Below are 24,509 nucleotides of genomic sequence, written 5' to 3' on the forward strand. Positions count from 1 at the left end.
GCGAGCAGGCGTGGGGCCTGCTCGCCAACACATAAAATAACGCGGGATCACGTTGGGCAGAACCCCCGACATCATCCCGGTCCATTTAAATTTTCAGGAAGGCGGGCCCGCAGCAAAATCAGCTGTCCGCCCGCCGACCTGTCAATGGCCAATTGAGGCCATTGACAGAAGCAATTATACAATTAAAGGACCTGCCCGTCCTTAAGGTTGGTGGGCAGGCCAGGAGACCGGGCGGGCAATAGAAAAAACATGAAACCTCATCCACCGGCGGGATGAGGTTTCATGTAGGGTTTTTAAAAGTTTAATAAACTTGTATGTAAACTATGAACATGTCCCATTTCATGTGACATTGCCACATGAGGGGGACATGTTAGGGAATTTTTTTTTCCATTTTAAATATTTTTAAAAGTGTCAGCGATCTCCCTGAGGCAGCACTTAGAACAACAATGTTCTTCAAGTGGGTCAGATGACATCCAATAACATTTTTGTAGTTTAGATTTGTGATCTGAATCCTCAGACTAATTTGTGAATTTATTTGCATGTGACTCTTATTGTTACAATATTGAAAACATTTCTAACTTTGTTACTACATTTTGGTTTAAGGATGGTTCATGAGAAATACTGCATTTATGATGTAGAGTATGTTGTACTTCCATGGTATTTATTGCAGTGAATTATTGGAGAATTGAATACACTGTATGTATAGAGAATGTATTGACTGGGTGGTGCGAAACTTCATATACTAGGTGTTTATGATTAGCTTGTTAAATAACCATCAGACAGTAGTACAACAAAACCCATCTACTGAGCATATGATAGTAGCTTTGACACTAAACTATTTCAAGGCCAGACTGAAGTTAATTATCATAGGGCTGTAGTCTATAATTGTATTGGATTTATTCCCTGGATCATTAACTTGAAAGTTTGAAATGTATTTTAGAACATTAGTTCTAAAGTGACGTATGGCACTGGGCAACAGTCATGCCCAAGGCAAATATATATATGTTTGATAATGAGCCTGTTAAAAACTTAGAGTTTCCCAAAAACAAACCTGAGTGCAACAAAGTCATAGAATGATGTATCAAAATAGTAAGTGAAAACATCCTACACAATACAATTTTTTACATTCCACAACCAATCCTAAAGATATAGGAACACAGTGAGGAAATCTGTTCCATGTGAAACAAGTGGCTGCATACTTAATGTGTGTTAGGAGCTACAAATATTGTCTCAGACACATGTAATACATACATTTTTAGAGAATATATAATTTGGCATTTGAGAAGCTCAGTATAATTTCTCCAGCAAAACCAAAAATCTTTATTGCAAGGTTACATATTTTTAATTTATTTGAAATTGTCACAAATTAATTAACCCATTCTGTATATTTCCCTAATTGAAATTCCATATATTATATGAATATACAGAAAAACTCAGTCATTCAAAAAATGTTTTTCTTTTAACTGTATTTTAAACTCAAAAACTTTTCTCACTGATCAATCGGAGAATGGATTCCATTGTAGCCATAAGAAATATTCACTTCCTAGGTGGAACTCCCCAGTTTATCTTTGGCAAATTATTAGCAGAGTCTTCTCTGCTCATTTGCTATTACCTCTTCTAAAATATTGCTCTTACAGTTCTAGCTGTCAAACATCTTTTGAACGTTTGGGATGATTTTATACACCTCAAGACACTCATAACAACCAAAAGCTATGTTTATATTAACACAGGCTTCACTTGTAATGCACTGAATTTCTTAAAGTAAAGCTGTTGCTCAAAATTTGCAAAGCTTGATTTTGTTTACAAAGGATGTGTACACACTTGTTAGTTCAGAATTGAATAACAATGCAATGAACAGTGAAGTAAAGGTTGCCTGGTACTTTGGTAACACTAAATAATGCAGGGGATTACATTTACCTTGATTCAAATTTCTGAATCGGCTGTGGAGGGTCCAAAATGCGACAACTTTGATATCAAAATTGGAATGGTTATGGACCTCTTGTCTTGCAGAGGTAAAACATCTACATCTGATTCAGGCAAGAGTCTCAACCTAATCAATTTTGGAAACAAGATTTAGAACTGTTCCTTTCTGAGGTCTTAAGTAATGGATATTTCTGGAAGAAAATGAATATTTGTTTGAAACTACATCCTTCTGAACTTCCATTGCTCAAAACACTAAATATTTCATTACAAAAGAAAGTAGGTGAACAGGGAAGGTGCAGGTCACCACCATGTTTGACATGGAGATATGTTGGAGTGAGTAGGTAGTATTAATAATACAAATACATTAATTCTTGAGTTTACTTCAGATGGGACCAGTTTAAATCACCTAGGTTTTTTAGCTTGAAAAAGTCATATTTATCTGTTAATACTTTTATTTTATTGAGGAATTTGGCATTGTAGTTGCAGTTATTAATAATCCCTTGATAAAGTCATTCTTATTCCCCTGCTAATGGGGCCAATGGTTCAGATTCTTTGTGCTGTAATTTCCACAAGCCCATTAAATAACCAACTAAAATGTATGAAATTGTAAAAATGTTGTTAATTTCAGATTCCCACTGCCTGCCAGAGATTCCATCCTCAATGTAAAATGGCTACTGTTTCTGGCATGCTTCTGGCAGCCTACAGTCTGACCTTATTCGCCAGGTGGTATATGGATAAGCACAGATGCAATGGGCTTCTGGTCGGGACTGTCACTCAACCTGACCTGAATGATGCTGGAGGCAGTTGTGACCTCCCCCATCCCCTGTACTAAGGGTGTACCACCAGAGCAATGAGGGTGAACTGAATTTTTTTTAAAATAAATAAATAACAATCATTCATCAGAACATAAGCATTTGCAAATAAGTTTTGTCTGACCTACAGATTGACTATATCCATGCAAAAATATAATTTAAAATATATATAGTTTAAAAAAAATTCACATTCCTGCACCAAGAAAATGCCTAAATCTCGAGATTAGAGTTGCATCCCTGCAATGTTGTTGACTTTACTTTTCACTGCAACCTGTCATAAAACTGAACAAAAGCTTCAGTGCATTAATGGACTCAGTTGGAATAGCTCAGCGCTCTGCTGTAAAAATTGCTGCCAGAATTCACAACACATGTAATCATGAGTGGCCATTGATGAAACGAGACCCATTTTCCCCAGGGTGGACTACAACCCAATTCCTGTCAGCAAAAAAAAAACTTAAAAACTGTAGTCCACCAAAGTCTCTTAACCAGCATCATTTTCTTATGTCAAAGCTAAATGCATTGTGTGCCTGTACTGAACATAAGAGTATTGTTTGTTTTTACTGCGTGTGGTTGTAGCATTTACAATAGTTAAAAGTTGAAACAAGGTGACCTGTGTGAGCAACCAATAAATATGGAAAGGCAAGTTTTTGGATAGTGGAGCATTAGACATGGGGGAACATGTTCTGAAAAGGTGGTAGGAGTTTGTATTAATTTTCGAGCAGGAGCATCATTTTAGCTGAAGTACAGACAGTGGAGGAGAATGTTGCAATCAGAAGGTTCTGAAATAGAACAAAATGCTTCTAACCGCCAGTAATAAAAGCACATTGATTACTAGATTCCTTGAAACTCTTTCATTTTTTATGTGATTGTAATTTAGACATCTTATTAACCAATTTGAAACTCCTACACACTATTATTTGCCACTTGGGTCTCCAGCATGGAGGTAAATCAACTTAAAGAGATCTCATTTCCTGGGCAATTCTCATGCACATGTGGAAGCTATTACAAACTGAAGGTATATTATTTAAATTTCAGAAATTAAATTCTACTTTAGTGGCATTTTTGATCCATGAAATGGTTTGCTCCAATCTGTAACTCACCCTGAACTGGCTTTGAGAAAGGAGCTATGAAGTTGACAAGTAAATAAATGCTTGCTTTTAAAATGGGCCATACAGTGTGACTCTAAATGAATCAATTCCAGGGCTTGACCTGAAACCATTTTGTTTCACTGTTGTAGGTTTGGATTGTAGTGCATTGTTGGGATATCCAGGTGTAGCAAAAAGAAATCAACTAACTAGGAACAAAAATAATTCACTGGTTAACATTGACTCCATGGCTGGGTGGACACAGTTGGCCCCAGGCCTTTTGACTACACTTGTTCCAATCTCACAAGTCGAAATGATTTTATGTATTCCCTCACCCTTACTGCTTGATGAATAGCCAGATGTTAGAGTGGTACAACAAAAGCAAATGTATGAAGAATTACATGTCATTGATGATCATTACAGGGATCTTGGGCACAACTTATGTGAATTGAATTTGTAATCATTATCAAATGTAACCCAGCATCGCCTAGGGGTCTCTCTCTGGTATAACATTGCCCCAAACCCATTCTCATTTACCAGGATAAACCTATGGAATAAGAATGTGGAAAAATGGCTCCTGAAATGGCTGCAGTAATTCATCAGTCAAGATTCAGTGTTTGTCTAAACATAAAACATTTTAAATGGCCGCCTTGTGAGCTGGGTCGTTACTTCTCGACAATTTCAATTAGAGGAAAAATGTATCAGAACTGAAAAATAAAGAACAGCTTTCAAAGCCAGGTCACAGAGAGAAAAAAAAAGAAAGGATCCTGGTTAACACCGCTTTGTTATTTCTGAAACAGGTCAGGATTTACTCCTGAAGTAAAGCAGCAGATGTCAAAAACGATATATGCAGATCAAGTACAGGCCACCAGTTCACTGATTCACAGAAAATGGAATTGCACTGGAGCTCATTGTATCAATATGCAAACACTCCAGTTACTTGGGAAAAGCCTGGGGTGATATATATTCTGACGAAAGGTCGGGCTAATGCAGTTTCTCTCTCCACAGGTGCTGCCTAACCTGCTGAGCATTGCCAGTAGTTCCTGCTTTTACTTCTGACAGCCGGTCATGCCGTGTGCTTTGCTAAACGCGGAGCTCCTGCACACCCCAGGCAGAGGCAAAATCCAGCCATCAGCCAATTAATTCACCAGTTAACTTTCTGTCCTGTAAATCTACAGAGAACCGGGTGACAGGGGCTTCAATGCTTAAACTCCCCACCCAGACGAGGTTCACTGAAACAGCGACCACTAAGCTGGCGCACAGGAGAACTATGCTGAAGCATTGCCAAGTTAACGTCACTGGACTAGGTGTTTACCATGTGGTTATCCTGGGCGGGCTTTCACACAGAAAGCAGTTTGTTAACCTAGTGGAATATGAAGCAATGACACTGTGGGAACGTTACCCCCGCCCGCAGCTGAACGCATTTGCAGGAGCGAAAGCTGTGGTTAGACTTGTCCTGCAGTAAACAGCAGCGCTGCTCCGATTGAAAGTTCAGCTGTGGTGCAGTTGCTGTACACAATATCGGCACGGATGCACTGATTTATGGGAGTGCGTGTGCAACACGAGATTAAATAATGGGAATTTGTGACTTGGTGGTGCACCAGTTTTTTTGGGGGGGGTTGGGGGTGGGGGGTCCCATGACTGCCCACATTAAAATCCGGTCTCAGTTGCAATGAGACTGGGAGCCTTGCAAGCTGGTGAGGTGAGGTCGGATTTGCACGACTCGGGTCCAACAGCCCCTGGAGGTGAGGTTTACCTGTGGCTGGACACTGGAGAAGAGGCAGCCAGCTCCATGCACGCTCATCCCTGCCCCTGCCCGGCCGGGACGGGTTTTAAATACTGGTTTGGAGGTCATCGCCATTGAGTAAAGTCCTCTGAGTCTCGGTGACATCGTGCAGCCTGGACTTGTCCTGGTGGCTGTCGGTGCGGTCCGCCTCGTCCAGGCCGCTCACCGCCTTCAGGCACAGCACGTTCTGGAAACTCTTCTTGAAGTTGTCGGACAGAAAGGCGTAGAGGATGGGGTTGGCGCAGCTGTTGGCGTAGGAGAGGATGACCACGAACTCGTAGAAGCCTTTCATGGCCAGGGTGGGCTTGACGTCCACGGCCAGGGGCAGGAAGTTGAAGATGTAGAAAGGCAGCCAGCAGAACACAAAGACCGCCACCACGATGGAGACCATGCGGGTGACTTTCTTCTCGGATTTCTTGCGCTTGGAGGATCCCACGCGGATCCCTGAGGCTTTCACCTTGATAATGATCATGAGGTAGCAGAGGCAGATGATGGTCAGGGGCAGGAAGAAGCCCAGAGCGAAGGTGTAGATGCTAAAGGCTGTGTACCAGGAGGGGCTCTGGCTGGGCCAGGTGATGGTGCAGCTGCTCCTGCCATTCCGGGTCTGTACAGCCGAGTAGATCATGATGGGCAGAATGACCAGCAGGGAGATGAACCACACCGCCCCGTTCACCAGCTTAGCCAGGCGCGGCTTGCGCCACTTGGAGGACTTGATGGGGTGAACCACAGCCAGGTAGCGGTCAATGCTCATCACGGTCAGGCAGAAGATGCTGGTGAACTGGTTGATGCCGTCCAATGTCATGAGCACCCTGCAGGCAGCCTGGCCAAAGGGCCAGTGGGCCAGGGCCGCCTGGGTGGCGAAGAAGGGCAGCGCCACCATGAAGAGCTCGTCCGCTATGGCCAAGTTGAGGATGTAGATGTTGGTTACCGTCTTCATTTTGGCGTAGCGGAGGATCACATAGATGACCAGCGTGTTCCCGCTGAGGCCCACCACACACACCACGAAATAGATGAAAGGGAGGAAGACACTGCCGCTCATGTCAACGCCGGGCTGGTTGGAGGGCTTGCTGGTGTTTCGGGTAAGGTTGGAGTCGATCTCGGTGGAGAGGTTTCCTCCCTCGTACGTTTCGAAGAGCCATTCTGCCGTTGTGGTCAGCTGGATGGAGATGTCCAAAGCCATCTTGGGTTGCCCTGGACTGACGGCTCGCCTCAGCCTGGGCTACTGACTGAGCATTATAAACAGCACCTGAAGCAAAAAGATATAGCTTTACTCAGCATCGGCCATTACACACTAGTGCACCAGGAAATATACTTTAAACTTCTAAAAAAAAATCAGCAAAAAGACAAATAGCCGGGTCTGCAGGTCATTGTACACAGTGATATCAGTGCACAGAGAGTTTGGCACCTGCATTCCGTTTTAAGCATTGGTTTTTCCAGCGATTATGATTCTAATTCTTAAATCCTTCCTGTAAAATCGAGATCCCATCAACCCTTGTCTTTTTCTCCAGTCGTTTTCTGTCATTTTTATCGAGTAGAGGTATTATAGAGAGAGATAAAACCTTCACGAGATTGATACAATATGCAAATCGGGCAGCTTTTCCCCCCATTTAAACTGTGAGCAGACTCAATCCGATCGATAAGAGAGAAAATATGGGAATCCATTTAGCAAAACAAAAGCTCACTGTTAATCTCGGCATTTCACTTATTCTGACAACCTCTGGGTTCCTGAGCATCAGAAACCTGCGAGACTCCGAGTGACTGACAGATGAGGGTAAATGGAATTCTCTCTCTGAAAAGGTCAGAAACGCTGAACGTCTCCCAAAAAAAAAAGACATCAATTCAAAGGTGTCAATCAAGCCTCGGTATCTATCTTCGAATTTTGAGGATTTTCAGATTGATTTTCCCCACCACACGCAAAGCAACGTGGAAAATAAAGTGCAACTTGTCCTCAATGTTTTGTGCTGTACATTTCTATGCCCTGTTACTTATCGTCTCTATGTGCCTGTATGGAGAAGGTTGGATACCTGTGGAATTCGTAGTGCCCAGGTGGATCTAAAGGTGGAAAAAGACTGTTAGGTTCCACCCCCTCCCCTTGCACATCGGCGAGATTACACAGCTGATGGCACATTTGGAAACCCTAACTCTTCCGAACCCCGGGGGAATCGTCCTCAGTAACAACCGAGAGGCGTCTGTCTGCATTGCTGTATTAACCATTGATACTACCCAACTCAAACCATTGGCGACTCGTCACATTCTGAGCTTATCAACCTCGTAACAAAAAAAAAACACTTACCTTCCAGGAGGGGGGGAGAGGAGAGAGGGAAAAAAACCCCAGAAAACGTACAGTAGAGTTCGTCCCTCTTTAACTTTAGAAAACCATTAAAAGACCCATCCGTTTAAATTCACACCCAGTCCAAAAGCAAGACTTCGACCCTCCTTGGTGTTTAACAGGCGGGACAGCTCGGGGGTCGCTGGGAGCACCTGTCGTTTGGTTGCCAATGTCATGGAAGTCCGTGGAGAGGGCTGGCAGCCGAGGACCCGAAAGGGTCAGCCAGATCCCAGTGAGAGTTGCTTCGCGCTGCCCGTCCCCAGTAATCTCGGCGACTCTCTCTTCACCCCCTTGCGGAAGCAACAGCTCGACTGTTACACACACGATGGAGACAAGAGCTGTGAACGCCGATAGCAATTAATGTTAAATATCTCCGACGTTTCCAACGTATGCTTTTACGTCAGAGAGCTTAAGGCAGAGAGCGACAGGCATATCCCCGCTAGGCTGCATATGACTGCAGCAACCAGGCAAACACACACACACACACATACACAAATAGATGGGGTGGGGAAGCCAGACAATTAGCACATCTCTTCAACTGGAAGTATTAATGTTGTAGAAGCAAATTGGGGTTTTAAGAGCATCCTCCTTCTCGAGTCCAGCAGGATAGGTGAGCAGCCTCGCTCATTCCCATCAAAGACAGGGTTTGTTTGGCCATAGGTGGGCGTTCAGGGCTTGGGTCTCTATGAACTTCCACGCAACTCTGGAAGCCACTTGCTGGTCTCGTTCCATCTTGGGAGAAATAGTGAAAGCACTCGATGATGCATTGCTACAAATGGTTATATAGCTGAACGGTCGCCTCAGTTGGCATGCGGGAATGTTCCGTGGTGTCGATTGGTCACTGCTCTCACTTAATGTTTCTCAGGTGCCACCCCTACTCCCACCCCCAACACACACACACACACACACACAAAAAGACAAGGAGGCGCCCCCACTATGTGCACGGCAGGTGTGTGGCTGCACAGGAAGTGGGAAAGAAGCGACATTTAAATTGGGTTTAAAATGACATTGGTGGAAGGGAGCTGAGCGGCGCCGAGGTGGGTGCGCTGGATTCGCGTGGGTGTAGCAGCTTTTTGCCATGAAACAGCACAGGAGACGTAAAAGCAAAACCATCGGTGCTATCAACTTGCATTAATGCGAAATGCAAGAGGACAGGGGAATGACAGATTCGACATCAGCGCGAATTCCAGTCAGTTGGGGGAGATTTTGGCGAGAGATCACTGCGTCCCCCTCCTGTGACAATGGAAAGCAAAAAAACCCATTCAAACGCACGGCCGGAAAAAATGGTAAGAGAGAACAAATTGTGATACGTAGAGTAAATTATATCTGTTCTTAAATTCAGGTAATCAAATTCAAATAATCTTATTTTAACGTGTGCCCTTCCAATTCTACAGCTGCAGGTATGTACTCTCGTGCAACCTTAATGCTTTTTCCCCATGTCAGTATCTTATTTGAATTTGTATTGAATATTTTACTTCCTTGCACCGATACACCTGGATTTCAATTGCTGCTCTTACAACTTTGCTAAGAACGTTCGCAGTTGGCTGTTAAAGAGGCCAGTGTGAAAGAAGCCAGTGGAATCCTTATTAATATCACTCTCTTTGACGGTGACATTGGATTAAGTCGCCAGTCCAGTCTGGGTGGGTGCCGCCTAAAGTGTGTCCCAGTTTCCTGACGTTCATCCCTTAACTACTTCACTTGAACCACTAGCGATTTTCTTAACATTTTAATCTAAAGATTTACTTGAGCGTGTCCCGCTTCACAGCTCCTCGTGTTTGAGACTATGGACTTGCATTTTATGGGATTCCCTCAACCGTTGCTCGCGGTCGATAATATTTAGCGATGGGTTTAGTGCTTGGATTATGTTGGAATCTGACGGGCTAGGTTCCAACTGCATTCTTATAACAACTGGGCACCAATATTGCACTTTCACTAAATCCACTTGAAATTTAAACATGTATACCCTGATTCAACGGAAACCTCAAGCAGTGACATACAAGGAGGAATTGTATTGTTACAAAGGATATTTACAGTAAGAGAACATCGTAGAATAAGCCTTTAAACTTGTGCCCTTGCAATTCTACAGCTGCAAGTGTGTACTCTCATGCAACCTTAATGCTTTTCCCCCCATGTGAGTTAAAATGTCCTTCCTTTTGGAACGCTTAATCCAAATCCTCTGTAACAATGTTCTCTGCCTCAGTTGTCACTGATGCTCTGGTATGAAAAGCAATTCTAACGCCCCCCACCCCCTTGGTTCCTCGAATGATAATCCTGTGCCCTTTTATTACAATTTGTTTGAACCCAGATTAGACGCTAGTTTCTTACCTTTTCGTAATTGTTTGGTGCATTATAACTGGCTAGAAAGGTTAATGCAGTAAGTCACATTGAGAAAGTTTGAGGGTTTGTTTTATTACATTCAAGTGGCAACAAGAACAGGGTTTGTAACTTGGGTTGCCATAGCAACTAACCATTCTAACTACCATTGGAGTTAAGAGAAGCTTGAAGTAAAATTGTTGAACTAGACAAAAGTTAGACAATCTATGGCAAAATAGTTTATGACTTAGCTACAGTAAATAAGATCCTGAATAAGGGAAGAGTGCAATTACTCTGGGAGGTTTGCAGACAGAAAATAATTGATGTAATGTGGAACATGTGCCTTCTGCAGAGGGTAAGAACATGGATGAACTGATGGCATTTAGGCATCTCTGCTATATTAGAACACCAGATGGTACCATGCTGTAAGTCAACGATTAACACACAGGCTGCCAGTACTTTTCCCTTGTATTGGTTTCAATACCTGGTGTTCCTTGATGGCCTCTGGCTCACAGGATTCTATTTAGTGGAGAATTAATGTGATGTATCTTTTTTTAACCTGCTGTTGATGCTCCCTATGCTTCAGCAACAACTCTAATCTTTCCTTCCTAAACACATTAAAGAGTAAGAGGAGGAAAATGCCCATTTTTAGATATACCTATTGATGTATGACAGTTTCTGCCTTCCAAATTTCAATAATTGACTCCAGATTGTAAACATCTGCTTTTCATGATTTGCCCTTGGAAATTTCTCACAAATTGGGTACATCAAGTAATTGTATCTACAATAAACACTGGAAAAATGTTCATAACTATCCGCATTGGAAAGTGCTTGCTATGGTCAAAACTAAACTCAAATACCAAGTAAAGACTGGTGTTCTAAAATAAATATTTTTTTTTACTTCAATCTGCGTTGAAGGTATGTCAGCAATTAGAGTTTGTCCTTGCTTTTTTTCTGAATCTTGCTGCAAAAATCAACTGCTGTAGATGGACCAGTGTTCCCAATGATCAGAGAACTGGAATCTTGAAATGGATTGTTTATAATCTGGACCCTGTCACACATCACTAGAAATAATTAAGGTTATTTGTCTCCCATTTAAGATGGAGACGAGGAAGATTTTCTTCTCTCAGAGGGTCGTTAGACTTTGGAATTCTCTTCACCAGAGAGCAGTGGAGGCTGGGTCATTGAATATATTTAAGGCTGAGTTAGATTTTTGATTGACAAGGGAGTCAAAGGTTATGGGGGCGGGCAGGAATGTGGAGTTAAGACCACAATCAGATCAGCCATGATCTTATTGAATGGCGAAGCAGGCTCGAGGGGCTGAATAGCCTACTCTTGCTCCTATTTCTTATGTCCTTATTTTCCTCCTCTTGCTAATTCATGCATTTGGGATGGAGAGATTAAACTAACTGCTGGAGCATAGAGAGCATCAACACCAGGTAAAAACATTTCACACGGAAAGAATACTCAGTGAAATACATAAGATTCTGAGAGGAATTGACGGGGTACATGCTGAGAGGTTGTCTCCCCTGGCTTGAGTATCTAGAACAAGGCAGTATAGCCTCTGGATAGGATGGCAACAATTTTGGCCAGAGATGAGGAGAAATTTCTTCACACAGAGTTGTGAATCTTTGGAATTCTCGACCTCAGAGGGATATGGATGCTCAGTTGTTGAGTATATTCAATTCTGGGGTCAATAGATTTTTGGACTTTGGACAAAGAATATGAGGATTGGGCGGGAAAATAGAGTTGAAGTGGACAGCCATGACTTCATTGAATGGGGATGGAGCAGGCTTGAGGGGCTATATAGCCCACTCCTCCTATTTCTTATGTTCTTATTAGAAGAAAGGAGGTAACATTCCAAAGGGCAAAAAGTTCTCCCAATTGCGATAGCGCTATTGGATTGTTATGCAGGATGTCACTATATCTCACATCACCCCAGAAGGACGATACCAGCCATAACAGATGTAAGAGGCTAAACAGTTATTGGGTATATTCATGTAACTATTTATAGAAACAAGCAATACAGCTGAGAGATACAGTACTTGAACTTTGGAGACAAATTTAATTTTTTTAATAAGTTAAAACAGTTCCCTTCAGTCCTCAGAGAACCTAAAATGAAGAAATTCTCAGCAAAAACAATGAATGCTGGAACAACTCAGCAGGTCTGACAGCATCTGTGGAGAGTCATAAGGAGTCGAAACGTTAACTCTGCCTTTCCCTCCACAGGTGCTGTCAGACCTGCCTGAGTTTTTCCAGCATCTTTAGTTTTTGTTTCAGATTTCCAGCATCCGCAGTATTTTGCCTTTATTTTCAGCAATCTTGTTCCTCAATGAAAACAGATTACCATCTTTGCATGAATTGCCCAAATGTAAAGTTACAGAGTTTAATACTCTGCTCCCCCCTCCCCCACCCCACCCCCACTGAAAGATGCACTATGGTAGTAATTTAGTCACCACTTAAATGCTGGGCCCCCTAGCGGTTTTCTTCCCATTAAAGTGAGTGAGGAAAAAAGTAGCGAGCGCGCAAGTGTGGGGCAAAAAACCCTCACTCAGTGGAGAGTAGATTTTTAGTTTGAGTTTTTTGGTTTTACTTGAGGTAGATTTTTAATGTTTAAAACTCCTCTTCAAAGATAAAATCTGACAACAGGAGAGAGCATAGACCACATGTCAGTGTTTGTCACAACAGTGTTTACATAGTCATGAACGGTGATAGGAATTTAACAGCGCTGCGAAACAATGGCTGGGTTTTGCTTTGGGCTTCACGACCCCGAAAGGGGAGACCCAAGCCCGCACTTGCAGGCTCACCGACCTTCCAGGAGGCGGCCTCTTAAGCAGGCAGGCTGGGCGGGACCTCGATGCTGCTGGCCCGGCCCCAGCAGAGGGTGGGCAGCTCAGGGGTGTCGCCAATCCGGAGGGAGAGGTGTGGGCGTTGCTGAAGCAGGTTCAGGACAGCGAGGGCGCCTTCATTTGGAAGGGCCTTTGCTGGGCTGCCTACATGTTCAGGAATTAACAGCAGCTCCACAGGAATAGAGGGTGACCCCCCTCCCCCTCCTTCTCACCCTCCCACCCCCCCCACCCTTCTCACCCCTCTCCCTTTCCATCCCCCTTCCCACCCCACCTGCCCCTTCCCATTCGTTCCCCTCCCCCTTCCCGCCCCCTCTCCTTCCCACCCCTCTCCCTCCTCACTCCCTCTCCCCTCCGCTTTCCTCCATTGGGTCGGGTGCAGTCACCATCCAGACCTTTAATGCTCGTGGCCCAGTCACTGGAGTGTGGAGGCGCCTGCTCCCTCCTGCCGCAGGGAGGGCTGCGATGAGGAGGCCAACCCCTGTGGCAAAATGCTGGCGAGCTTGCAGGACCAGCTGGAGTTAGGGCCTTTACACGTGTAACTGGCTGGGGCTACCCCGCCAATCCGATTCTCAACATTCTCCTGGGAAAGTTTTTCAACAGCGGGAATTGGCCCTGATGTGACTTCCCCCTATTCTCGCGGCTCCCCTCCCCCACCGCCAAGCAGGGAAAGTTCAACCCACTATGCTGCCAAAAATATTTCTTTTTTTATTCGCTCATGGGATGTGGGTGTCACTGGCTGGGCCAGAATCTGTTGCTCACCGCTAATTGCCCTTGAGAACTAAGTGGCTTGCTAGGCCGTTTCAGAGGGCATTTGAGAGTCAACTACATTGCTGTGTGTCTGGAGTCACATGTAGGCCAGACCAGGTAAGGACAGCAGATTTCCTTCCCTAAAGAACATTAATGAACCAGATGGGTTTTTAATGACAATTGATAACAGTTTCATAGTCACCATTAGACTTTTAATTCCAGATTTTTTATTGAATTCAAATTTCATCATCTGCCATGGTGGGGTTCAAACCCAGATCCCCAGAGAATTACTTAGTCCAGTGACAATATCACTACACTACCACCTCCCCAAGAGTGGTAATGAAACATTTCGATACAAAGAGAAAAAGAGGTTTACCAAAGGTTTGATGATGCAACTAATGTCAAATTTCTATTGAAAAGACAGTAAAATGAATCTTCTTAGCTACCTCAGCTATTCCTTCCTCCTATCTAAAACATTTTAAAACTCAAGGGTGGATTTGATTCATCTCCTCTTCTATCTTAACGCTGTTCAGCCTTGATTGTATGCAGGTTTATGTGTGGACTCCACAGTGGGTCTTACTTCCAATATAAGGAGAATCTTAATAAGGTTTTCTACTTTGACTCTTCTTTGGACGGTGCCCCTAGAGTGAGATTTATCTGAGACATAATGACTGCGCTAATTCATTTGTTGACAGTTAAATTACACATTACAATCATTAATGCTAGTTAGGTAGATTTATAACACTTGCCTCTCAGTCACTCACTTTTGCTGGAAAGCAGGCACTACAAGTAATGTCACTAGGGCAGGACTTCAGTTGCATGAACTGGGCATTTTATTTTCCTTTTTTTACACAAAAATTGGAACTTGCATACAAACAAACAGAGAAATGTAGTAATGTTTTCTAATTATTTTTTCAAGCTTAATACAGCTATTTTCACATGTGTCCTTTACAGATGAGTTTAATAATGCCACAGTTTGGTAGTTGAATTTAATGCCAAGTCACCCATCAACGCCCAAGCAGGAATTCCAGGAATGAATCTTAACTTCTGTCCTCAAATACGCAGTGGAATTTACCTACATATACTTCCATTAATGATGCCGTTGTACAGGTATCTTTTACAGACTTTTAAATAGCTCTTTGCAGATCTAAGTAATGCTGATGATTCTGGTAGCAGTTTTGATGATGTGACTGAAGAGCCAATGGGGTTGTTGGCCCCTTATCAACATTCAACCATTTAAAAAATAATTTTACTAAGTTTACAAGCAGTTTATTGGAGCATTTTGAAGATTTTTTTTTAAAAATCACACTTGTTACCATTCTACTGCAGCCAGTGTGAAGCTGATGAAGGTAGTTCTTCTGGTGGTAGTTTCACTATACTTACCTTTATTGGATCTGGCTGACTTCACGTTGAGTTATAGAACATTTAGCATCAATGTAAATGCAAAAAAGCATGGATGCAAACTGTACAATGTAACTATAGCCAGTAAAATAGACTGAAAGGTCAACCATCAAAAATATTCAAAATTGCAGTTTTTCAGCATTTTGCATTTCCTCAGAAGCAGATATAAACATACTGAACTTCCGTAGTTACCCATAAACAAAAGCCATTATAAATAGCTGTTGGGCAATACAGAACTTGAGTATTGCTGATTCCTGATGAGCATGTCTTTTTTTTCAACAATATCCATTATCTTGTGTTCTGAACTATATCCAGTTATAATGTTGAAAATTACAATTTTTAATCATTGACATCCTTGCAATAAAACACTGGGATATTTTATTTACCTTTTGGCTTCTTAATGACTAAGTGTAACTTGGCTTAATGGCAGAACTCTCACCTCTGTGTCAGAAGGTTGTGCATTCTAAGCCCTACTCCAGGACTTGAGCAAATAATCTGGTCTGATGCATCAGAGCACTGAATTCTCAAAGCTTCCTTTATTTAATTAAATATTAAATTGAAGATTAGTCTGCCTGTTTAAGTGATATAAAGAAATCCCAAAGCAGTTTTCAATAAAGGCTGAGCTTTTTAAATTCATTTAAGAGTCAACCACATTGCTGTAGGCCTGGAGTCACATGCAGGCCAGGCAATTTCCTTCCCTATAGAACATTAGTGAACTGGATGGGTTTTTACAACAATCAGCTCCATGGTCAACATCAGACTTTTAATTTCAGCTTTTTATTGAATTCAGATTTCACCATCTGCCATGGTGGGATTATGAACCCAGGTCCCCAAGGGGATTATACTGGGTCTTGTGGGATACTAGCCTAATGACAGTACCATTATGCCACCACCTAGCCAACACTAACTGTCAACAGCAACTTGCATTTATATGGCATATTTAACAAAGCAAAAGGCCCCAAAGGTGCTTAACAGTCATTTTTGTTACATTAAGCAACAAAAGGAGATATCCGGACAGTTGACCAAAACCTTGGTCTAAGAGGTGGGTTTTAAAGAGCATCTTAAAGGAGGAGGGAGAGGTTTATAAAGGGAATTCCAGAGCTTAGAGCTTAGGTGGTTGAAAGCATGGTCACCAATGGTAGAACACTTAAAATTAGGGATGCCCAAGAGGCCAGAATTGGAGAAGTGCAGAGCCCTTGAAGACTTGTAGGGCTGGAGGAAGTTTAAGAGATAGAGAAGGGTGAGGGTGTGGAGAGATTTGAAAATAAAAATGAACATTTTAAAATTGAGGCGTTGTTGGGCTGGGAAGAGTGTAGGTCAGTGAGCACAGGGTGATGAGCAAACGAGACTTGTTTCGAGTTAAGTTAATTCAAAACTCTGCTGTCCGTATCTTAAGTTTATGGAGGGAGGAAGATGTGAATATGGCGAGGAACTCACTGGATATTCAAATCTGGAGGTAATAATAGTTGAGTTTTTTCAGCAATAGATCAGCTGGGGCGGACCGAGGTTGTGATGGAGATGGAAGTAGTTAATCTTGGTGTTGGAATGGATGTGTGGTTGGAAGCTCATTTTGAGGTCAAACACAACATCAAGCTTGCGAACGGTTTGGCTCAACTTCATACAGTTGCAAGGGAGCCGGATGGAAATGGTGGTCAGGGAACGAAGTTTGTGGTAGGATCAAAGACAATAACTTCAGTCTTCCCAATATTTAGTTGCTCATCCAACGCTCCATGTCGGAGAAGTCATGTGACAAATCAGAGACAGTGGACTTAGTGAAGAGAGGTGATGGTAAGATAGAGCTGAGCGTACATATGGAACCTCATGTTGTGTTTTCAGTTGACCCTTTGGATACTTTAAAGGTAATCATAATTTCACCCAGCTAGGCAACTGAGGAGTGGTGTTGGAGGAGGATGAAATGGTCAATTATACCAAAGGCTGCAGATGGTTGATAAAGATGAGGATGAGGAGGGATTGTTTACCACTGTCACAGTCACATAGAATGTCACCAGAACAGATTATCTGGGATTTAAGGGAATGTGGGTATCAGAATGCAATCTGTATGGTTTTCCTAAATTCAATGTAAGTCTTAAAGAGATCTATTGCAGGTGACATCAGATCATTGTAAACAGGGAGATGACATAAGTGCTACATGGCTGTTGGGAAAGCAATAATGTCACAAAGGTATTAAGAAAAGTGATGATATCACAGTACCCTTGAACTCTTGCTATCACCACACAATAGGAACATTAAAAGAAGAATAGACCATTAGGCCCTCAAGACTATTTTGCCATTCAGTAAAATCATGGCTGCTCTATATCCAAAGCCTATCTACCTTCCTTTGCTCCACATCCCTCAATACTGTTATGACCCCAGCTGAGGTTACCCCTGGACAAGCCTGGTCCCAGAGTGGAACCCAGCTTGATAGATCCTAACTTTTATTTGTTTGTTTAGATACATGAGAGTAGCTACTGAACAGAGCCACAGGAGTCAGCTGATGAACTTTTAACAAAAGCATAACTCATTTATTGAACAATAAAGGATGAACTATATTACAATACCCCTTCACCCATAACGATGCCTTTACTGATATGTACAGATTTGAAAGGATAATACAAGTTATAAAAACTATCTTCTACTCAAATGTCCGCAGTAAGTGTACAGTCATGTACCAATGGGCACCCTGTGGTCAGACACACCACACTCTGAAGCCAAGTAACAGGTCTCACCTCAACCAGATGCTATGGATCTCTCCTCAACTCCTCCCAGACGCTTGTCACATCATGAACCAACCAGTCTCACTGAACTCCATCCTTCACATGAGGCCTTCCAATCTCCACTCTCCAAGGACTCGCTTTGGAATCTTCTCCCAAACCGATGCTTTCCCTCAGATGCCTTCCGTAAGGGTTGACCTCCAGGGTTTTGAACTCTCCTTCCGATATTCCTCTCCCCCAGGTCACCAGATGCAATCAAGCTTTCTTCCATGCACTGTCTCTCATCAACTCAGCCGTCAACAGTACACCACTGCTTCACATGCCCATAGCAAAGGGTTACAGACCTTCAGTTGTCTCTTTGGACCTTCTTGCCTCTTGCAATCTGCTCTTGCTTTAAATCTGCCTTCTGCAGCTTTTGCCTCTTTAAATCTGAAGCTTGGAGCCTTTCTCTCTGCCCCTCACTCTTAACTTCACTTAACAGGACCTTTTCCAGATTCCTGTCCTTCCTTTTAACCAGAAGGTCTGTTTGGAACTTTCTCCTGTTTCTGTCTCACTCCTTTGGCCTTGGGACCTTTTGGTTCTTTTAGGAAATCTGTAGCTCCCTCTCCCAGTGTCCAGTCTCTCTGGAGTCCTGGCTTCAAATTGAACTTAAAACTGCTGTTTCTTTTGTTTTTCTGTGTGTGGCTGTGGGCGGGACCTGCTTCTCTGGACCCCTGTTGCTAGGCAACAACGCTGCTTTCCCCTACAATTGTTTGCTTGACTTAGCTTACAGCCGTAAAACACTCATTAGAAATGCAAGCACCCTTTTAAAGTGAAACTAAAACCCAATTTGACCTTTTCTTAACCCACAAATACAGAACTACAAATCAAACTTAAACATTAAAGCTAAGATTCATTCCTAACACCAACAAATACAAATACAACTTACTTAACTTACTTAAACTGTCTCTATTTCCTAACAATACCTTTGGCTAGTAAAAATCTATTGCTCTGAATTAAAATTAATAATTGAGGTAGTGTAGACTGCTTTTTGTGAAAGAGTTCCGCATTTAGAATGGGCTGGTTCTCATTTTTAAGGAAATGTCTCCTTACGCTAGACTCCTTCACCCATGGAGAAAGTTACTCACTATCTGCCCTTCCTTCAAAATCCTAAAAACCTCAAACAAATCATCCCTTAACCTTTTAGGTTCCAGAAAATAGGAACCTAGGTTATGTAATTTCTTCCCATAATTTTACCCTTGGAACTTTTGGTAAAATTCTGGTGAATCTGCCCCTTCCAGTGCCAATATATCCTTTCTAAGGTGTGGTATAAAGACTAAACACGGTATTCCAGATGTGGTTTAGCCAAAGCTTTGTACAGCTATAGAAAGGCTTCCTCCCTTTTGTGTTCTAGTCTTCTCTTCGTAAAGGCTAACATTCCATTAGCCTATTTGATTTTTTTTGTACCACTTTACTATATTTTAATGATCTGTGTATCTGGACCCCTAAATCTTTTTGGACCCCTACTGCTCCCAACTTTTCGCCATTTAACAAATACTCGGATCTATCCTTTGTTGGTCCAAAATGAACGACCTCACGCTTATCTGTATCCCATTTTAAATATTATTAAATAGGTTCTCATAAATATGAGGGGGGAAATGGTGCTTATACATTTATCTATCTAATATATATGCTGCCTGTGTATGACTTTATCCCATCCCAACCCAAGCAGGGAAAATCATTGCAGCACAATTATTGACTGACATATGGTAAATAATTGCAGTAAGGTCAAGGAAATTAATATTAATAGCATTACTTCAAAACTAAAATAATGCAGTCCAGTGGTATAACTTGCCATCTGAATTTTGCAAACAGCAACCTATCCATTGTCCCTCCCTGACATTCCCTCCTGACTCAGCATCCCTAAAATTCAAGTGCATTAAGTTTGGAGACGTTGTCATATCTCCTACTTCCTGTCCTCTGGATCAGAATTTTAAAAAGCTAAGATGGTATCACCATTATAAGAGCAGTTGATGCTCTGATTCTCTCACTCGGACTTTCCCAACCCGCTAAAGATTTGTACAGAATTATTCACGTCACACATCTTGCTTCAACGGTAGAATTTAAACATTTTAAGTAAAGATGTATCTCTCCTTGGTTTTTGTATGTTGTGATTCATTGCGTAGGAATTAATGAGGTTACAGTGGTGAAAGTGAAGACAGATTGGTATTTCATAGGTATTTGGTGATGTTACATTATTACATGCAAAATTTGTAGACATTAGAATGTTATTACTGCTATTTGCATGTATACTTGTGCCTAGTTCTGTTTTCATATGCAGAAACTACTTGTTACGTAAGTTAAAATTCTCATATAAAGTCTCTATTCTTGTAAATAAATGCCACACATAGCAGCTTGGAGGATGATGCATCCAAGAAAGATTGTTCTGGTTTTGTGTGAAAAGCAGATTGCCTATCACTTGGCTTTATCTATCTCTGGGTGTGAGCTTCAGTAGTACTCAGACAGGCCACTAGATGGAGAGCTTTGCTGCCTTGGCTGTTCCCATTTTAGACGTAGGTAGGGGAGGCAAGAACTGGTAAATTTCTTGGGTCTGCTGCAAGCAAACCTTCTACGAGCTGTTCATGGGCCAACAAGAGCTAGGGTCATCGAGGAACCTACTTCTTTAGGCTTTGTTGCCTTTCCTGACTGAAAGAGGCTGCACTTTGGTGAGAAAGTCATGAGAAATACAAGAAAGGAGGAAGGTGATAGCAAGCTACAGACACTTGTCTAGTGCAATGTGGACTATCCTGTGAAAAACAAAATAGCATTTGGGCAACAATCAACAGAGTAAAAATAAATAAAGTTCCTCTTCTAACATAAGTAAGTATCCAGTAATGACCATTTTCTGTAGATTGTTGCATATGTGAGACTTTATAAGATAGTTATGTTTTAAACTGTCACCTTTAAGGTAACGTCGAGTAGTGGAGGGGGGATGAAGTCTGCCCAGAGACAAACTTATGTGATCTGGTTGCCATGGGGACAGGTGCCCAGGTGGAAACTTATTGAAAGTCAGGTGCAGGTTTTTTTAACGCCTGGACACAAGGCAAAGGCAGGTGTTCTTGCTGCTTGCAGACTCACAGACTGTCAAGAGTAGTCAGCCATTTGGGGAAGAAGACCCACAATAAGCGCATCCAACCCAGACAGAAGAAAATAACTGCTTTTGGGTTAATCACCAAGCAGAGGTCTGGTGAGGACGGAACCCAAGTTTGAGGAAATAAGGATTGTGAAGAGTTAAGGACCATGGAATCACCAGAGGTTACCTGGTGAATGGGAGGTCCATTCAATCATGCTCAAAGGGTTTAGTGAAGGGGACTTTGTTCGAAAGAACACTGGAAGATTCACCCTGCTGAAACAGGGAGAAGAGATCCTGTTGGAGCCAGCAGGAACTTTGGACTTTAATCACAAGACTATAGTCCTGCAGACAATGTGGTGTAATGTATAAATGCTGTGTGGGGTTTTTGGTTGTGTTAAGAAGTTGCTAGGGAATACTTTCTCTGTAGTTTAGTGTATTAGTTGCTCCTAAGTAATGTTTGGCCTATGTTGATTTTAGTGTGATTGTTACAGTAAAATTCTTAAAATGTGGAATCTTATTACGTGATCCTTTGAGTCGGTCACTGGAAAATTTATATCTCTTTTTAAAAGTTATTGGTCTGAATGGGAATCATAACATGAATATTGCTGTTGGTTTGCAATCTTAGTTTTTTTGGACCAATAATAATTTATGGAAAAAAGAGCAGATGAACCATATCAATAACAAGCATAAAAATCATGTACTGAGGCAAGTTATTTTATTCCACTTGTATCATATTTTTAAGGAATTGGTATGCAGTTCCAACAGGAACTACTGGCAATACATCACTACTGTCGCCAGCATATGTGAGCAATAAAAACTTGTTAAAAATCCTTTTGAATTGAACGGTTTTGTTGAATGGCAAAATTGCGTGACTCTTGCAACCAGTTGTGGGTCCAGGCAGATCTTTTCAGTTGAGTTTTTTTCTTTCATTCCTCACCATTTCTTTTTCCCCACCAACTTCTGCACTCTCCTACCTTCGCCTCCATACTTGGATGCAGTTCCATGGGCGACGGGTGCCTTCTTGGACCTCACCCAGGAGGCCATTGTGCATCTGCAAGGCATGACAGGGAGAGTCACCTGCCAAATTTGCAACTGCCCCTAATTCTGTCACTGCCCAATGACCATACCCACATGCACTTTCAACAGGGATCACTGGACAGCAACCAGAAGCAGGTCGTGATCAGGTTTTTCAGCACATGTTTGAATTTCAAAACAATCCCTGGTAAGTTATTTCTGTTAACAATGGAAAATATACAATAAAAATGTGTGAATCTTGTTAGTCCCAAAGATTGATCACCTTATTAGCAGAGTATGCCTTTGGTATTTCATTCTTAAACTTTTGCATAAATCACATTTTAAAATAACTTCAAATTCAATTACATGTACAAAATGCGTTTGTGGCTTTAATTCACTGCATCCATAAAAAATGCATCCATGTACTCCTAGCTTATGTTATCCATTAACATTGAACAGCCATTGGAACTAGCAAACACAGCCCCACTGTCCCTACAGTCTTAAGAATGAAATTAACTCTGTTTCTGATGTAATTGGGGAACAAAGTAAATTTATAGTACAAGAAAAAAAAAGGAATTTATTCAATTGGTTTACAAAATCAGTAATGCAGGAACTGTGTGCCCTCTCTCTGAGTCACGCAACACCAGTTATTCATACAGTATCGAAAATCTCCAAAATAATAGGTTGATTTGAACTGGATATTATTTTTTTTTTCTTCATATACAATAAATATGATTATAAAGTACAATTTCATATTTTTGCAGGTGTAGTTTAAAAAGAAATTGTGAGATTAGTTATTTATACTTTTTTTGAGTTTCTTTATCTGTGTCATTTATCTGAACTGTTGCATGTAGTTTACCTGTACAAATAGTCTTGTGATACCTGTGCTACACAGCACTTTGGTGGAAAACTGCTGAGTCGATAGTTCTTACAGCTTGGCCTAATTTAAAATTATTTTAAATTTGAAGTTTTGTAAAACTTAGCTAAAATAAATACTATGCGATGTCATTCTTGTTTAAAGAAATACTGAAACACTATATGTCACACAACTCTTAGTACAATTGCAAAATATGTGGGTGCCTGATTTGTTAGTAAACTGAATCTTAAAAGGACAGTATTCTGTTCTTGGTGGCAGAAATCATTGATCCAAAAGTTCTATTGTCAGCAACACAACATTTTAAATTTAAAAATAAAAATTCTCTATGGTTATAAAGTAAAACAACACAAAGGTGTGTAATTGACCCTGACCCTGAGGGAAACTATAGTTTTGGTAAAACTTTAGCCTCTCTACTGTTGTCATATAAAAAGCCAATGTCCAACAATACAGAGTTTCTTTCTCCCTGGACCATGACCCCACCACTGAACATCAAGCCATTGTTTCCAGGACTGTCACTGACCTCATCTCCTCTGGAGATCTTCCTTCCACAGCTTCCAACCTGATAGTCGCCCAACCTCGGACGGCCCGCTTCTACCTCCTACCCAAAATCCACAAACAGGACTGTCCCGGCAGACCGATCGTGTCAGCCTGTTCCTGCCCCACAGAACTCATTTCTCGCTATCTTGACTCCCTTCTCTCTCCCCTTGTCCAGTCCCTTCCCACCTACATCCGTGATTCCTCTGACACCTTACGTCACATCAACAATTTCCAGTTCCCTGACCCCAACCGCCTCCTCTTCACCATGGATGTCCAATCCGTCTACACCTCCATCCCTCACCAGGATGGTCTGAGGGCTCTCTGCTTCTTCCTCGAACAGAGGCCCGAACAATCCCCATCCACCACTACTCTCCTCCGTCTGGCTGAACTTGTTCTCACACTGAACAATTTCTCCTTTAACTCCTCTCACTTCCTCCAAATAAAAGGTGTGGCTATGGGTACCCACATGGCCCCAGCTATGCCTGTCTCTTTATGGGGAATGTAGAACATTCCTTGTTGCAGTCCTACTCCGGCCCCCTCCCACAACTCTTTCTCCGGTACATCGGTGATTACTTCGGTGCTACTTCATGCTCTCGTCGGGACCTGGAAAAATTTATTAATTTTGCTTCCAATCTCCACCCCTCCATCATTTTCACATGGTCCATCTCTGACACTTCCCTTCCCTTCCTTGACCTCTCTGTCTCAATTTCTGGTGATAGACTGTCCACCAATATCCATTACAAGCCTACCGACTCCCACAGCTACCTCGACTACAGCTCCTCACACCCCGCTTCCTGTAAGGACTCCATCCCATTCTCTCAGTTCCTTCGCCTCCGTCGCATCTGTTCTGATGATGCTACCTTCAAAAACAGTTCCTCTGACATGTTCTCCTTCTTCCTTAACCGAGGTTTTGACAGGTCCCTCAACCATGTCCGCCCATCTCCCGTGCATCCACCCTCACGCCTTCTCCTCCCTCCCAGAAACATGATAGGGTGCCCCTTGTCCTTACTTAT

At 42.2% G+C, this 24,509-nt stretch overlaps 1 protein-coding gene across 1 annotated transcript; it reads right to left on the reverse strand.

Annotated features, from left to right (window-relative positions):
* Window positions 1–445: 445 nt before the first annotated feature.
* Window positions 446–8,298, reverse strand: LOC144699830 (somatostatin receptor type 2-like). The gene is made up of 2 exons (XM_078571117.1): window positions 8,088–8,298; window positions 446–6,852 (listed from the first exon to the last, which is right to left on the reverse strand). The coding sequence occupies exon 2, from the start codon at window positions 6,784–6,786 to the stop codon at window positions 5,653–5,655; it is 1,134 nt and encodes a 377-aa protein (XP_078427243.1). The 5' UTR covers window positions 6,787–6,852; window positions 8,088–8,298; the 3' UTR covers window positions 446–5,652.
* Window positions 8,299–24,509: the final 16,211 nt, after the last annotated feature.

The sequence above is a fragment of the Cetorhinus maximus genome, chromosome 24 (assembly GCF_964194155.1).
Source record: "Cetorhinus maximus chromosome 24, sCetMax3.hap1.1, whole genome shotgun sequence".
Taxonomy (NCBI): Eukaryota; Metazoa; Chordata; class Chondrichthyes; order Lamniformes; family Cetorhinidae; genus Cetorhinus; species Cetorhinus maximus.